The following is a 13,710-nucleotide window of genomic DNA, read 5'->3' as shown; positions in this document are numbered from 1 at the left end:
TTTTTTTTGTTAAAGGCATGTATTTGGGTACAAAGCTCATTTTGGGAATTGAACTACATTACACAATTTTCACCGTTTGACATTTACAGGATCTTTATTTCCCTGTACATTTACGCTCTGATGATATCTGTGGTGATAAATCAGCTGAGATTCCTGTCAGAAAAGTACAGATAAAGCTTACAAACAGCCTGTCAGACCGTCACAGCGAGCTCACTGATGGAGCCTCAGGTGACTCATTCTCCACCCAGCTATAGACCTTCTTGGGGGTAAATCCTGATGACAAATTCCATTTAATATTTTTTATGCTATATTTGAGCACGGACAAAAAAATTTCACCAACATAACATAGAGTTTTCTTTAAAGGGGTTTTCCAGGCGAGATGATTAAGGTCTGGTTCTCTTCCATTCCGAGAGGTTCTTTGGGGGCATTTACTTTTTCTCGTCTGGCGCCGGCCAATCAAAACATGACTGTAGCGTAAAGTTCTGTGGTACACGCCCAGTTAGATGAAGGGAAACTATGCATCATTATTAACAGGGGGGATAACTTTGGAACTGAGGGGCACAGAAGACAAAGAAAAACTGTTCCAGAATCAGTGGCGCAGCGGTACCCGAAGAACGGGCTCTGTTTAATTCTATGGAAGATCCTCTTAAAGCTACGTACACACAACATCTTTTTCATGTGAATTCCGTTTGGAACCCGCATGAAAATAATGTTGCAAAAACGAACATAATGCACCCCAATGTCAGAACGGCGTTGCTGTGCGCACCTTTACTTCTTTTAACCGCTTCGGGGGTTTAGCATGTTCTTTCTGCAGGAGGTTTCCATCTCCACTATGGTGTAAAAGAGTGAGAAAAGATGTCGGCAGCAGAGAAGTCACCAAAAATGACAGCTGAGCCGTTTTAGGAAAAAGACCACTGACGATTTCTTGAAGCAATTTCACCTAGAAAAATTTAGTGAGTCAGCCAGTGAAAGAGGGTGTCATATATACATACCCTTAAAGATGTTTTCCACTACCTGGATAACCCGTTAAATTAAGGTTTCCCTTTGCAAAGTAAAATATATACATATGCTCACGTTGGGGCGGCCCCCAAACGCAGGGCAGCGGGATACTCGTATCCGGGTCTCTCGGTTCTGAGGATGTCACGGTGGCTCGACCCGGTCCGTGGCCCTGCTAAGGGGCGCCCAATAAAAGGTGTAGGTGACGGTGTGGATCGCAGTAAATAACGAGGACACAGGGTTGCAGTCTCTTTACCTCTTTACTGAAGGCTTCGGCATCCGCAATCCAGAGCACTGCTAACAGGGCTGGCTGAGACCGGCCGGTCCGAAGGCACCTCCAGAGTTCCCTTTGCAGGTGGAAATCCGTAGCCTTCCTACTAGCGCCTGGGTGTTGTAGTACTTCTCTGCTGAGCACCACGGGATAGTTCTCACAACTGTCGTGTATGTTTCTGTTCTTTCTCTCCGTCCCCCAGATGATATGGATAGGACGCACCCGTATGACGGGGTAGGCCTGGAGTTATTTTATAGGGACCCTAGAGACGCCCCTCTCCCACAATTGCCTCCGTTGTCTTCGTTAGGTGATTTAGGTGAGACAGCCAACCTAAAGTTAACTGCCCTGCCGTAGTTCAAAGTAATGCGTAGAGTCTCTTACTTCCTCGGCGTTCCGGCCGCCGGCTACGCGCCTCAGAAGGATGTTGCTGATCTTGAGGCACGACTCCTTCTGGTTCTATCTCCTTTGTGCTGTGATCCCTTTTCTCACGTCTCCACAATATGCTTCGCTTCGTGTCCTTTCTTAGGAGTCTGCCGCTATAAGGCACAGGCAAGGCTCCGTAACGATCTGTCTGTGTTAGGCCGCTGTCAGGATCCCACCCCTGACAGGTCCTCTCTCGAGCTCTTCCCAGCTACTTTCTCCCTAACTTCCTATCCAACCCCCAGTTTTACCCAAGCGTGAGGAGTGGCCTAGTAGATAGGACCTTTTGCTCCCCCTGGTGGCCGGAGTGTGAAGTGTAATGTGTGTCTGTGATACCTGCAAGGTGAACTCTTTTAGTGCCATCAGACGTACCATCACTCCCCTTAGTGGCGGAGCGACAGTACTGCAACGACCAGGACTCGGGCGCTGCAACCTCCCATCCAGCAATATCGGCACCAGGTCTGCCAGGACTCATGAGCTCTGCAGTCAGTCAGTCTGGGGTCTGGTCTTCACTTTGATTTCTGCTACTGTAATTGATGGAGATGACTGTGCAAGAGGGTACAGAAACTGTTCCATGTCCCTACCCCCTTGAAGTAGAGTATAATGTTTTACTGCTGTGTATATATGTGATTCTGCTATGTGTTATGTAAGTAAAGATAGGGTGAGTGCAGTACCCCAAATCGGACAATAGATGGGGCACATTAGTGCACATAGTTATTTAGGAGGCGCTAGTCATGGTTAAGAAAAGAAGTGTTCCTGTTGTGAGGAAGAAGGGGCCCAGGTGCCCATGTAGGGTGGATAGCTTTGCAACGTTGAAGCAAAGCACCCAGCCATCCAGAGTCCGGATGGACAGAAGCTCAGCTGAAGCAGCCGTGTGACAGCAGTGTGGAGCAGAAGCGAGAGAAGAGGTCCTAAACAGTACGGGAACACAGGTCGCTCATCATGGCCGATCACCGCATGGGCTGATGCCCTCAGATCTGGTGTGAAACGGACGAGGGAACTCCCAAGCGTAGTGGGTCTGGACAGGGAGGATGCTGCGTTACCGCAAGATTTGGTACAGCCCAGGCACGTACTGAAGGACGTAGAAAGAAGTGCAGGGAAAGTAGAGAATGTGGACTGTATGGAACTAGATGCTGATGCTGTATCTGAAAAGGATGTGCTGCGAACCAAAGAAAGTAAAGTTTTATGTTATAAGTTTGAAATGGACTCTGTCTCTTTATATGCAACAACGCCGGCAGCCGAACCTCAGTCAGCCCGATGGGACCCTGACGGTGCAGAGGGTGAAACAGAAGGTATGCTGCAGAGGGGACATTATATTCATGTGACGGGAGCCACGACTCCTGCCCTGGCCATCCCTCACAGCTGCATAAGCCATGAGAGCAAACACGTCTGTGGTAAGGGGTGCTGTCTGACTAATCTGCCTAGGGCCCCAAAATACAGTGTCCTGGTCTTGTGCACAACATTGAGCTACGAGCCAGACCTCCGGCTGCAGGTGCTCCACTGACCTCAGGCCACCACTGTCAAAGGCTCTCACGGTACGAAGATGGTAATGAAGGCTGGAATAGAGGTCTTTCCTCTTCACTGATGAGTGTCACATTTGTCTTGTATACAATGATAGCCAGAGATTACTGTAGAGACCATTTGGGCCGTGCCATGAAGAGGCCTTCATGAGGAAACGTCATATAGGTCCTACTCTTGGGATTATGGTTAGGGTTGGCAAAATATACAGTAGCCAAACCCTTTTAGTCTTCATTCCAGGTACATCAACATCTCGGCATTACATTGGTTTAAGACGTAAAGTGGAGAAAAATACACTGGCACTGAAGGGGCAATAAACTTATGTGATGTCTCAGTAAGAAGATCTTTCTTCGGCTATGGGGATATAGCAACTCATAGAAGAACAGGGCGGTGCTGTGCACAAACTAGCGGCAATCCAAGCAAGTGTACAGAGAAAAGAAAAAGTTACAGCACTCACCCATAAATCTTCATTTCTTTATTGAAAAAAACAATCCATAATAGGATGTGGCACAGAGACGGCTAGGGCTTGTGAGGGGAGCAGGGTTGTGCAGGAACGAGACAGACGACGGACCATGGACCCGTAGAAGCGCAAGTGTGCGAAACGGCCGTCGTCTGTCTCGTTCCTGCACAACCCTGCTCCCCTCACAAGCCCTAGCCGTGTCTGTGCCACATCCTATTATGGATTGTTTTTTTCAATAAAGAAATGAAGATTTATGGGTGAGTGCTGTAACTTTTTCTTTTCTCTGTACATTTGCTTGCATTACATTGATTTGTTTGGGAAACCAGTGGTACAGCCATTTCTCTAAAGCAGAGGTCCCCAACCGCCGGTCCGCGGACCAGGACCGGGCCGTTGGGGTTTTTCAGCCGGTCCGCGGCGCCCCTGTTCAGCGGTCACGTGGGACCGCTCATTAGAGAAATGAATAGGCTGCTCCACCTCCCATAGGGGCGGAGCCGCATAATTCATTTCTCTAATCAGCGGTGCCGGTGACCGCTGACAGAGGAAGAGGCTGCGGCACCGAAGACCCGCTGTCCGGGGGAAGGAGCGGGACGCCGGGAGCAGGTAAGTATGACATATTCACCTATCCTCGTTCCACACGCCGGGCGCTGTCTCCATCTTCCCGGCGTCTCTCCGCACTGACTGCAGGCAGAGGGCGCGATGACGCATATAGTGTGCGCGCCGCCCTCTGCCTGATCAGTCAGTGCGGAGAGACGCCGGGACGGGACGTGAGGAGCTGCAAGCAAGACAGGTGAGTATGTGTTTTATTATTTTTATTGCAGCAGCAGCACAGCTATGGGGCAATAATGGACGGTGCAGAGCACTATATGGCACAGCTATGGGGCAACGGTGCAGAGCACTATATGGCACAGCTATGGGGCAATAATGGACGGTGCAGAGCACTATATGGCACAGCTATGGGGCAATAATGGTGCAGAGCACTATATGGCACAGCTATGGGGCAATAATGGTGCAGAGCACTGTATGGCACAGCTATGGGGCAATAATGGTGCAGAGCACTATATGGCACAGCTATGGGGCAATAATGGTGCAGAGCACTGTATGGCACAGCTATGGGGCAATAATGGTGCAGAGCACTATATGGCACAGCTATGGGGCAATGGTGCAGAGCACTATATGGCACAGCTATGGGGCAATAATGGTGCAGAGCACTGTATGGCACAGCTATGGGGCAATAATGGTGCAGAGCACTATATGGCACAGCTATGGGGCAATAATGGTGCAGAGCACTGTATGGCACAGCTATGGGGCAATAATGGTGCAGAGCACTATACGGCAGAGCTATGGGGCAATAATGAATGGTGCAGAGCACTACATGGCACAGCTATGGGGCAATAATGAACGGTGCAGAGCACTGTATAGCACAGCTATGGGGCAATAATGGTGCAGAGCACTATACGGCACAGCTATGGGGCAATAATGGTGCAGAGCACTGTATGGCACAGCTATGGGGCAATTATGAACGGTGCAGAGCACTATATGGCACAGCTATGGGGCAATTATGAACAGTGCAGAGCACTGTATGGCACAGCTATGGGGCAATAATAAACGGTGCAGAGCACTGTATGGCACAGCTATGGGGCAATAATAAACGGTGCAGAGCACTGTATGGCACAGCTATGGGGAAATAATGGTGCAGAGCACTATATGGCACAGCTATGGGGCAATAATAAACAGTGCAGAGCACTGTATGGCACAGCTATGGGGCAATAATAAACGGTGCAGAGCACTGTATGGCACAGCTATGGGGAAATAATGGTGCAGAGCACTATATGGCACAGCTATGGGGCAATAATGGTGCAAAGCACCAGGGAAACAAGCATGGTGCTCCCACTCATTCTGAACCTATGGTAAGTTGAATCACATTCTCATTATAAATGTCATAATTATATGATAAGTATGCACTAAGCTCCATCCCTCCATAACCCCACCCCCATATGACCAAAGCCCCGCCCCTGCCCCACCCCCACCGGGCCATGGAAAACTGGTCTTGCTTCAAGCCGGTCCCTGGTGCAAAAAAGGTTGGGGACCTCTGCTCTAAAGTGTCCCAGAATCCGACTTTGAACACAACGACATCAGACCACAAGTTGCTGGAGCTACTGTGAGCAGCCTGTGTGGCCAGATTATGTCACCATGTCCTCCGGACTTGGCTCCCATCGAGCACATCTGGGACGTCATTGGTCAATGATTGCACAGGAGCTGCCAACAGCGGATCTTGATGATTTCCCAAGTGCATTCAGCGCAGCAGAACCTTCCTCAGATAACCATTAATAACCTCACTGATAGCAGCCAAGGCCATAAGTGCCGGTATTTCTGTGAGTGGTGCTCATACTCCATCCTGAATAAATCCTGATATTTAAAAAATTTTGTTCGCTTATCAGTAGAATGTCTATATATCCTGAGATTTCTCTAATTCCACAACCTTTGCTTCTTGGTGTTGCACATGACAAGATTTCCGTTTTTGCAATCACTTTTTTACCACTCATCTAAACCCACTTAATAAATACCAGAAGGACACTTTTTTGGGTGAGTGTCGTCCACAGCACTGATCAGTGACATGGGACACCACTTGGACCAAAAAACACATGCCATCATGGAATAACTGCCAGGGTTGCCAACTGAACCAGAAATTCCAGGACACTCCATAAAAATCGGACACTTCTTCTGAATGCAGCTGATGTCTTCATATCGGAATTATGGGCTGTAGACATGGATCACTTATAATTTTTATGATTTATTATGGTTTTCCAACATGTCCATAAAAAACATTGTCTGTCCAGGCCTTTTTGATAAGCTGTTCAGAAAAAATAAAAAGTAATTTTGGCAACCCTGGTTACCGCCTGCTGTGACTTTAGAATAGATAGAACTTTCCTTCAATACCTTTACCTCTTACTTTTAGTCCGGTAGCAGACGAGCGTATGAAAGATCATCCATGCTTCAGCCACAAAACTCGGACGATTTTCTTCAGCTTTTTATCCGTGTGTCATCCATGTGTCTGGTTTTTGTCGTCCGTGTACAATCCGTTTTCATACATCTATGTTAAAACTGTATGTGATCAAATACGCGAAATCTGATTATTTTTTTTAACACACTCACAGACTTGAATGGATGAGTCTCATCCGAGATTCGTAAGAAAGTAGTGCATGCCGCAATTTCTTATCTCATGGATCTTCGGACCGAGACAAATCTGTAGTACACTATTGAATAACATGGGTTGGTGTACTGATCAAAAGTCAGAAGGATTTATACGATGACCCCTAAATATTATATCAGTGCGTCACCCCCAGTCAACCTCCTTGGACCATATTGTGATGAGGCCTCCATTAGTGTTCCCTGTCCTGCATCTGGTGGAGAGCATGTCTGTCTTCATTCTTCTCTGCAGGGGGCTTCCCTGATACACAACCCTGCAGACTGGACTTGAAGGACCTACTAAGCATTCTTTGAATTAAAAGTACCCAATGGTTAAGGGGCTGGGGTGTGAGTACCTCTGCCCAACCAGGGGGTTGATCCCAAGAGGCAGGTAGAAATAGAAAAACACACATTTGGGGGTTGTAGTTGGTGCTGTGTCATGGAAGGTTGGCCAGATCCTTGGACTATTAGAGACTGGGGATCCTCCTCCACTTGGTATTCTGTCGTCACCTACTTTGGTTACCCTGCTGGATTTGGGGAGCTATTTTAAGGTCTATTGTTTTTTTAATCTCCTTGGTTTCAGATTACCGGGTGGTGTCCCGAGATTTGTTCCTTTTGTTGTGACCATGTTGGGGAATCGTATCAATATTTGGTGGCATATTCTCCCAATAAAGGTTATTTGAGTCTCTGCCTCGCCGTCACACGACCCGTCACAAATATAACTTGTGCTTTGTTTTTATTATGAAACGAGTCAACAACAAAATACGGGCGACTGGGACAGCTCCTCCATACCAATGCCTAAGGAGGACCCTGAAAAAGACCGCCCAAAGTTGTCCTTCCCATGTACCCCTCTTACTAATATAAACCTGAGGCCTTCAAACATCTATGAATATATCGTATGTTAGAAATACACATGTCACCCAGGGGGGGCAGATAATTTTAATGATAATTCTTATAATGGAAGGTATGTGAAGATGGTCATATTAGTCCTTTATACCTTGTGATTTCTTTTGCAGTGAGATCTGAGGACTTGGTGGAGGTCAAAGCCCACAGCTCTCAGCTGTTCGTCCCATTTAATGAATCCGTTTGGCTAAACTGCTCGACTTCCGCTCCCAACAAAACATTCTACGAAACCAGATTAAGGAGGATCGATATCGCACGAGGGGCCAACTGGGTGGCAGCAGAAGTTATTGTAGATGACTGGGAGAACTCAACATTATTTTGCCTTTACATTGGTGATGGAAAAGAATCAACAAGTGCCACCTCAGTATTGGCGTACGGTAAGTAGCATGTTACGTATCAGAGGCCAAAATCAGGGTGTTAAAGGGATTATCCATTTTTGCTAAAAGAAGTATATCCCCCTATAAGGATCTCCTGCAATAAAACCTAGAAAGTAAGTGCTCAATTTCCCTGCAGCACCACCGCAGGATAAATGAAGCATTACGCATGTTGGGTCCTCCAAGAATAAAAGCTTTTTCTGTAGCTGATCTTCTCTCTGGCTAATAATGGGGGGTCTTGATTTAAGAACTTATCTCTAGAGGAGATCATCATCATTTTGGGGTCTTAATATAGGCAGGACCTAGCGCCAAACAAATGATTTCCAATGTGAAAAGGAAGCTGGATCCAGCAGGGGACCCAGAAATCTTTGTAAAGTGAGTGGTGGAAATCAGTGTATTGAGTAGCATTTTTTTTTACTAAATTTTGAGCCTGTTTTATATATATTATTGGGTCGGTGAACCCCATTTAAATTCAATGGCAGCCATAAAAGTCTCTATGTGGAAAGTTCCCCCCACTGAGGAGTTTAGGAAAACACTATGGTGTCAGTTTATTGAGACTGGTGCTTCATATTAACACGTTTATCCCATCCTTGCATCCTTGATTATGTAAAGATAGCGTATAAAATGGCAGGCATAATAAATTGGAAAAATTATTCCTTTTTTTTGGGAGCCCCTTTGGGTTTTCTCGTCGCTTTTTACCAACTAAAAAAATATATTAAAAAAAATTAATGTCGTTGCAGCTTTGCCGTCCAATGTCACTATAGAGATGGTGAGTGAAGTAGAAGAAGGAGAAGAATATACGATCAACTGTACAGTCCATGAAGTTGCTCCTTTGGAGTATCTTACCATAAACGTCTTCAGGGGAGAGGAGGTCATCGACAGTATGTCGTATAATGGACCGCATGTGGTGGACAAACGGACAGTGAGTCACGTCTACACATTCCAGGCTAGCCGCAGAGACAACCGTGAGAACTTCACCTGTGAGGCCGTCCTACAACTCGGGTCAGAAACCAAAAGAGTCAAGTCCCCGGAGCTCACTGTACAGACCTACGGTATGTTATATTACACGTGTGCAATAAGTGAACCGCAGCCTTCTGAGGTTTCAAATTGGTCTGGGCTCTCATAATGCATCTCTTTGATGAGTTTTGCATATTTTTGGCCTACCTGGTCCACTCCACACAAGGGGCGCCCTTGGTGAGTTCCTTGCACCTGGCGTGGTTTAGGAAAAAATAAATCTAGTAAAGCATGTAATTCTACTTGCTACCACTAGGGGTGGTGTCCATTGCATATGAAGGTCTTGTTGTGACAATCAGATATGTAAAAATCCCTATGCTGTGAGCTCCCCCCGGTGGAAGCTGCAGGTACAATTTTATCATGTTACCATATAGATTGGTGAAGAAGAGAGAATTTGGATTTTTATTTAATTAAATAAAAGATCCTAAAATTTTATAAAAAATCTTATTACGTGTAATCTCACTATATATACAGCAGCAAGGTGTTTGATATTTTTGAGTCATCTACCTTGAATTAATATATCTTTTTATTATAATATCAGCATTGCCAGAAAGCCCTGTTATATCTGTGCAGAAATGGATAAAGAGAGGGACCTTGCCTTCGGTGGAGTGTCAGATTGCCAATGCATTTCCCCCTGAAAACGTGAACTTGAAGATGCTCTTTGATGACACCCAACTTGATGTCGTCATTGCCCAGACCAATAAAGGAAGCATAAATGGCACGGCTGAGCTGAATACCACTGATTCAAGTCTGGGACTGAAGACCATCAGATGTGAATCTAACTTATTTACATTGATACGGGACTCAACAGTGGAAGTTAATATTTATGGTAAGTCCAGCCATATAGAAGACTCAAAGCCAGTCCAGGTATATGATGTGTATTAGCCAAAGCCCTAGCCAGTCCAGGTATATGATGTGTATTAGCCAAAGCCCTAGCCAGTCCAGGTATATGATGTGTTTTACCCAAAGCCCTAGCCAGTCCAGGTATTTGATGTATTTTACCCAAAGCCCTAGCCAGTCCAGGTATGTGATGTGCTTTATCCAAAGCCCTAGCCAGTCCAGGTATATGATGTGTATAGGCCAAAGCCCTAGCCAGTCCAGGTATATGATGTGTTTTACCCAAAGCCCTAGTCAGTCCTGGTATGTGATGTGTTTTACCCAAAGCCCTAGCCAGTCCAGGTATGTGATGTGTTTTATCCAAAGCCCTAGCCAGTCCAGGTATGTGATGTGTTTTATCCAAAGCCCTAGTCAGTCCAGGTATTTGATGTGTTTTATCCAAAGCCCTAGCCAGTCCAGGTATATGATGTGTTAAACCCAAAGCCCTAGTCAGTCCAGGTATGTGATGTGTTTTATCCAAAGTCCTAGTCAGTCCAGGTATATGATGTGTTTTATCCAAAGCCCTAGCCAGTCCAGGTATGTGATGTGTTTTATCCAAATCCCTAGCCAGTCCAGGTACTTGATGCATTTTACCCAAAGCCCTAGTCACTCCAGGTATATGATTTGTTTTACCCAAAGCCCTAGCCAGTCCAGGTATTGGATGTGTTTTATCCAAAGCCCTAGCCAGTCCAAGTATTTGACGTGTTTTATCCAATGCCCTAGTCAGTCCAGATATTTGACGTGTTTTATTCAAAGCCCTAGCCAGTCCAGGTATATGATGTGTATTAGCCAAAGCCCTAGCCAGTCCAGGTATTGGATGTGTTTTATCCAAAGCCCTAGCCAGTCCAAGTATTTGACGTGTTTTATCCAAAGCCCTAGTCAGTCCAGATATTTGACGTGTTTTATCTAAAGCCCTAGTCAGTCCAGGTATATGATGTGTATTAGCCAAAGCCCTAGCCAGTCCAGGTATATGATGTGTATTAGCCAAAGCCCTAGCCAGTCCAGGTATTGGATGTGTTTTATCCAAAGCCCTAGCCAGTCCAAGTATTTGACGTGTTTTATCCAAAGCCCTAGTCAGTCCAGATATTTGACGTGTTTTATCTAAAGCCCTAGTCAGTCCAGGTATTTGATGTGTTTTATCCAAAACCCTAGCCAGTCCAGATATTTGACATGTTTTATCCAAAGCCCTAGTCAGTCCAAGTATTTATTACCAAATTATTTGTTGTGTTTTATCTCAAGAAGTAACAGCTGATGTATCCTTGATTATTAGTCAGGTGCTCTTGAGACAACCCTCATGAGGTGCTCAATTGAGGGAGTTGAATCTTTCTGAGACTGCAATTGTCTGTAAAATTGTGCTGAATTTAGAGAAACCACTTGTAATATTAGTTGTGTTAGTTAAATAGTTCTTGTTTACTTGACGTATTATAAAAAATAAAAAGTTTAGAAATGTTGCTAATGAACCGGATTTACAATGGGGGCTCAGTAATTTTGATTTGTGACTGTATCTCGAGAATTGGACCAAATAGTGCAGTGTTAAGAATGGAGAGGTGGCTCCCTCAATTCCTTTCTACCAGAACTCTTAAAATTGCAGAGGCCTCTTGCCGCATGGGCTGCCACCAATCCATTCCTGGCAATGCTTGACGAGGCCCATGATCTCAAGATAGATGTAGGCCCCACTTGTAGTACTCACACCTATGGAGTATTTATTACTTACTAGATGGTGGCCCGATTCTAACGCATCGGGTATTCTAGAATATGTATGTAGTTTATTTATGAAGATTTAAGAATAATACAATGAATACACAGGATTTTCTGGGTAAAATATATACATTATCAGTGAAGCGGTGTTTAAATCCCGCGCCAATATCACTTCTTCCGATCAGCGAAGCGTGGTTAAAATCCCTTGCCAATTCGCAGCTGGACTGCACCTGTTGCTGATTGGTCGCGGGCAGCTGGCGAGACCAATCAGCGTCGCGGGATTTCCGTTTCGGACAAACAGACAGAATTAGAGGATTATATAGTAGATACCCGATGCGGTATTAGAATCGGGCCACCATCTAGTATTCATATAAACATTGGTGCTTACATTGATGTTTTAACCCATTGGACACACTGCCATTGTATTTCTCCTGTCTTTATTTTAAGAGTCAAAACTTTTAGTCATCTATTGCTGTATGACAGCTTGTTTTCTACAGGATGACTTATAGTTTTCAAAGACACCATTTATTTTACCACGATAAACTTAAAACGGGGAAAATTTTTATTCTCTCCCTTACACTGTCCTCCATGTTGTTCTCTCCCTCACACACTGTCCTCCATGTTGTTCTCTCCCCCACACACTGTCTTTCATGTTATTCTCTCCCTCACACACTGTCTTTCATGTTATTCTCTCCCTCACACACTGTCCTCCATGTTATTCTCTCCCTCACAGACTGACCTCCATGTTATTCTCTCCTTCACACACTGTCCTCCATGTTACTCTCTCCCTCACAGACTGACCTCCATGTTATTCTCTCCCTCACAGACTGACCTCCATGTTATTCTCTCCCTCACACACTGTCCTCCATGTTATTCTCTCCTTCACCCACTGTCCTCCATGTTACTCTCTCCCTCACAGACTGACCTCCATGTTATTATATCCCTCACAGACTGACCTCCATGTTATTCTCTCCCTCACAGACTTACTTCCATGTTATTCTCTTCCTCGCACACTGTTCTCCATGTTATTCTCTCCCTCACACACTGTCCTCCATGTTATTCTTGTTCTAGTATATGTATGTAGTTTATTTATGAACGCCGATTGGTCGAGGCCGGCCGGGCGCGACCAATCAGTGACACGGGATTTCGGTTACAGACAAACAGACTCTTAGACAATTATATATATAGATAGATCTGAACGATCCACCATAAATGTCCCGGATGGGAGAAGCCCATAAGGCAAAGACAATCTACTGACAATATTGTGAGACGGATTACACTGGTGTCCAACCAACCCCATATTACAATGTGGCCATGGTGTCATGGTGAAAAATGGTAGTAGTACTTGCCCTCTTTGGATACACTCTAGCCTAATTATGGTGCCATTAGAATGGCAGTAGGTGTCCGATGCTGCCTGTACTCATAGTAACACTTTTTCAATCTTCCTTTCAGAGTATCCTGCCATTATTTTTGATCTATCCAGCAACATTGTAGACCTGGATCAGAAGGTGACTGCTTCCTGTAATATAACTAATGAATATCCAGTGGGTTATGTTCTATCCATCATTGTGGATGGTAGAGAAGAGCTGTCGGTTGAGAACTCTACGGTCATCTACACTTTCACTGCAAGTCGGAGGACTCCGAGAGTATCCATCACCTGCATGGCACATATTACTGGAAATCCAAGCATATCCCAATCCTCTACACAGAGCCTAGAAGTACACTGTAAGTGGTTTGTAGCCATATTTGAGGTTTCAACCACAAAAGACGAGCGTGAAGACTTTACCAAATCCTGGAGTTTATAGAAATCATTTTAAAGGTGTAAATGTAGACCCCTGATAGTAGATCGATGTTACATCCTTATCTGAACCTGCTCCTACAACCTTTGCATCGATCATTAGGTGGCACCAAACATATTAGTGTGGTTGGGACTTGCGCTGCTACAGGGCAGGTATAAGTGGCTTTCCGCTGTGAGATTTGGGAAGAGCCACACC

The 13,710-nt window shown here is 45.3% G+C and overlaps 1 protein-coding gene across 1 annotated transcript in view; it reads left to right on the top strand.

The window, feature by feature from the left end:
• LOC143774449 (intercellular adhesion molecule 5-like) overlaps nucleotides 1-13,710 on the top strand; it is a 42,416-nt gene that overhangs the window by 16,038 nt on the left and 12,668 nt on the right. The window contains exons 2-5 of the mRNA XM_077262057.1: nucleotides 7,868-8,131; nucleotides 8,869-9,180; nucleotides 9,684-9,971; nucleotides 13,169-13,441. Of these exons, the coding sequence (XP_077118172.1) occupies nucleotides 7,868-8,131; nucleotides 8,869-9,180; nucleotides 9,684-9,971; nucleotides 13,169-13,441 (1,137 nt within the window). The remainder of the gene's footprint in view (nucleotides 1-7,867; nucleotides 8,132-8,868; nucleotides 9,181-9,683; nucleotides 9,972-13,168; nucleotides 13,442-13,710) is intronic.

The sequence above is a fragment of the Ranitomeya variabilis genome, chromosome 5 (genome assembly GCF_051348905.1).
Source record: "Ranitomeya variabilis isolate aRanVar5 chromosome 5, aRanVar5.hap1, whole genome shotgun sequence".
In the NCBI taxonomy this organism is placed as follows: Eukaryota; Metazoa; Chordata; class Amphibia; order Anura; family Dendrobatidae; genus Ranitomeya; species Ranitomeya variabilis.
This window is presented reverse-complemented; position numbering and strand designations above follow the sequence as displayed.